This window comes from Centruroides sculpturatus, unplaced genomic scaffold (assembly GCF_000671375.1).
Source record: "Centruroides sculpturatus isolate CEXI.00-Female unplaced genomic scaffold, Cexi_2.0 scaffold1038, whole genome shotgun sequence".
Taxonomy (NCBI): Eukaryota; Metazoa; Arthropoda; class Arachnida; order Scorpiones; family Buthidae; genus Centruroides; species Centruroides sculpturatus.
In genome coordinates this window covers 161,238-164,617 of record NW_019385501.1, presented here as the reverse complement: position 1 = coordinate 164,617, position 3,380 = coordinate 161,238, and the positions used below count along the sequence as shown (strand labels likewise).

At 30.9% G+C, this 3,380-nt stretch overlaps 1 protein-coding gene across 1 annotated transcript in view; it reads right to left on the bottom strand.

Moving 5' to 3' along the window:
• The window catches only part of LOC111639605 (40S ribosomal protein S8-like), a 4,608-nt gene extending 1,831 nt beyond the window's left edge, over positions 1–2,777 (bottom strand). Inside the window, exons 1-4 of the mRNA XM_023385497.1 lie at positions 2,733–2,777; positions 1,358–1,457; positions 1,010–1,185; positions 794–923 (exon numbers count right to left, since the gene is read on the bottom strand). Of these exons, the coding sequence (XP_023241265.1) occupies positions 794–923; positions 1,010–1,185; positions 1,358–1,457; positions 2,733–2,777 (451 nt within the window). The remainder of the gene's footprint in view (positions 1–793; positions 924–1,009; positions 1,186–1,357; positions 1,458–2,732) is intronic.
• Positions 2,778–3,380: the final 603 nt, after the last annotated feature.

Below are 3,380 nucleotides of genomic sequence, written 5' to 3'. Positions count from 1 at the left end.
TCCAAAAGAATTCCAGTTGGCAAATTTAAATTTTGCGCTAGTGCTGTGGCACTGCAATCTTTGGCTATATCTATCTTGGGCTACTCCAACATTTTTTTTTGTTCATGTGTGCTTTAGCTGGCAGGACTGGCAGCTTTGTGTGGTGTTTTTATGAGGATGTGTGTCATGCTGAATAGAATGTTTTTGATACTAGATTAACTTCTAAAGTATCATTTTTTTGTTTTTATATTTTTCAATATATTTATTTTGCTCGTAAAAAATAAAGAAAAAATTTTTAACGATACAATAGCTACAATTATTATTTTAAAAAGTTTACATTAGGCTTAACATCGACGAAAATTCAACGCAAAGCGACACGCAATGGAGAAAAATTTCAACATGGGATAGGTTAATATATTTTTTTGTATGTAATCAGTTATTCGAACATCCCCAGTCCCCAATTGATTTGGATAAACAACGCTCTACTGTACTGTAATTTCTAAAACACACCTGGGTTAAATAAAGTTGTTGATTGATTGGTGATTATGGAGTCTGTGGATATGACAATTCCTAGAAAATGACTGTATTTTGACCATATATATTAATAGTGAAAATATAGAATTAAAGCACAGTATAAAGATGAAAAGGTTTGTTTCAAACAAACTGTAAGAAGTTTAAAACAAAAGATGTTTCTAATAAACTATGTAATATCTGTAATCATAAATATTTTACATAAGCATTTCAAACTAATAAATAAATAAAAGTAAACAAAAAGTTAAGATAGTTTTATAACAAAGTTACAATATTTTCTCACCAAGCATTCGTCCAGTCATAAACTGATCTTCGAGAGCAGGTTCAACTTTAGCAATTTTCTGACGTTCTTTATATTTCTTCTCAGTCTTTTTACTTCGTTTCTTATTTAGAACTGCTTCTTCAGCCTCTGTCTACAAGTTTGAATAATAGTATAGTAAAATAAACTTTTTAAATTTATATAATGTTGAAATAGATAATTGTAAATTTTGAAACTTACCAATTTGGCTCCCTTCTTCCTTCCAAGTGGAAGTGCATAATGAGCTTCATACCATTGTCGGAAGGGAGTAGCATCAATCAGTACAATTGCATTCTTAACTAATGTTTTGGTACGCACTAATTCATTGTTACTTGCATTATAAACAGTATCAATTATTCTAGTCTTGCGAGTGCAATCTAAAATAAAACAAATTCTACATAAATGCTAATCCAGTTAAATATATTTAATAAATGAGAGAATTATAACCTATCAGTGCGCTGTAGGATAATCATCATATTGTATATATGTAATGATATTATCATCATGAATTAAATTACACAAAATTATTTTTTATTAATATATACTCACGCTCAGATGCCCATGCAAAATTTCCATGGTCAAGCCTTAATGCACGATACTTTTTATTCCCTCCTCTTGTTCTAACAGTGTGAATTCTACTCACTCCAATCTGAAATTAAAATAAATTCATAAAGACAAACAAATATTTAAAATCCTATATATACATATACATAACATAAATAAAAATATCAGTTTATTTTAAAATATTCATCAATAAATTACAGATGACACGCAAATTTCATCATTTTATTTTTTCAGCTATTTCAAGTGAAATGTTTCTATAAAATTTTGTACAAAGAAAATATGAAAAGATGCTAATACTTTGCAACTAATTCTTAATTATGAAATACCACACCCTACTTTTTTAAATTTGAAAAGCAGATATAAATTTAAAATTGATTTTTATATTTATACCATAATGTGTTATAAGTAGGGCTTGGATTTTTTTACACAAATGCATATTTGAGTTTTAATTAGAGATCTAAAGATCCAGTAACCCAAGATTCAGAAGTTACAAATGCATATTTTCAATATTCTGCTTATTAAAGTACATTTACTTGCTTTCAAAACTTTTCTAGACTTACTACTTTCAAGAAAGTAACTGGAATGTGTCACATTATTGCTTTCACAAACTTTCTAGATTATAAGTAGACTAATTACTGCATTGCTACATGCTCTATCTTTCTGTCTTTAAAAGTTACTTTCTCCAAATGTTTTGGAAGTGATGACAAGGTGAAGAATGCAGTAAACTGGCTTAATGGACTGGCAGCAGCCTACTATGACACAGAAATTCTAAAGCTCAAACAGATATGACAAATACTTAAATAATGACAGTGATTATGTAGATAAATAGACCAAGCTTCAATTTGGTATGTGACACATTTTTGTTAATAAAATATATTTCTTTCATTTATTAAAACAAAATGGTCGTTACTTTCTGGATGACCCTCGTAAATATACTAGTATATTAAAATATTCTCTTAATGTACTAACCAAATATTAATTTATTCAGGGTTTATTCATCAACAAATAAATTAAATACAAAATTGTCAACAAAAATAGAGCTTTTACGAGCCTCGTGGTGGCTGCCATCTTGTTTGCTGGTGTATCGAGTACAGAAAAAGATGCTTACAGTTTGCTGGAAGGAACCAAAAGTTATCTGAAATTTTTAACAGAGGTGCTGGCTGTGCACTGAGTTTTTGATATGCCCATTGTTTTGCTAGACATATGTGATAATGCTCACACGAGAGACAACATCACACTGAGCAGGAAAACACGCGGTTTTGCAAAATTAGCAGTGAGGACATGTGGTGGGAATGTTGGCAAAATCTGAGGCAAATTTTTCACAAAAAAAAAAAAAAATCAACGATAATCAAAGTCTTACTGTACCTCTGAATGATGGTTGAACATTATCAGAGCTGTAGACCATACCCATAAAAATAAAAAAGTCAAAAGGAACCCTATCTCTACATGTGACCCTTTGCAAGTTATAGCCCCCCAAAATCAACCTACTTCCAGTCATGTTACTACACTGACTACCGTGTTTATCTATTTAGCATATGCAGGCCTTGATTAATCACTTGACTTCATGGAGTACTTGATGCATAGTTTTAGGGAACTCATCCCCCAGTGCATGATTACATATGGAGCATCAATCAAGGCTTGCTATTGCTTGTCTTGACCGACAGGAAACATGGAAAATAGGCAGGATACTGGTTCACAGTAAAAACCGACCTTCGGAAATAAATATTTCACAAAGGATCACATGTACAGGTATGGTACCATTGACTTTTTGCTCATAGTGAAGTAGTGAGGGATTTGTCAGCCCCTGCATAGTTACTTTGCAGAAGATAACAAATCCCTCACTCAAGAGTTCACATCTTACTAACTCACTAATGCTGTGTTTAAGAATTTCCATCAGTAATATACAAATGAAAAACATACTATATGAATCAAATCTTCAAAATTACTATATCAGTGATCTGTACTGTACAATGAAACCATTAATACAATTAAAACAAACAAACAAAAT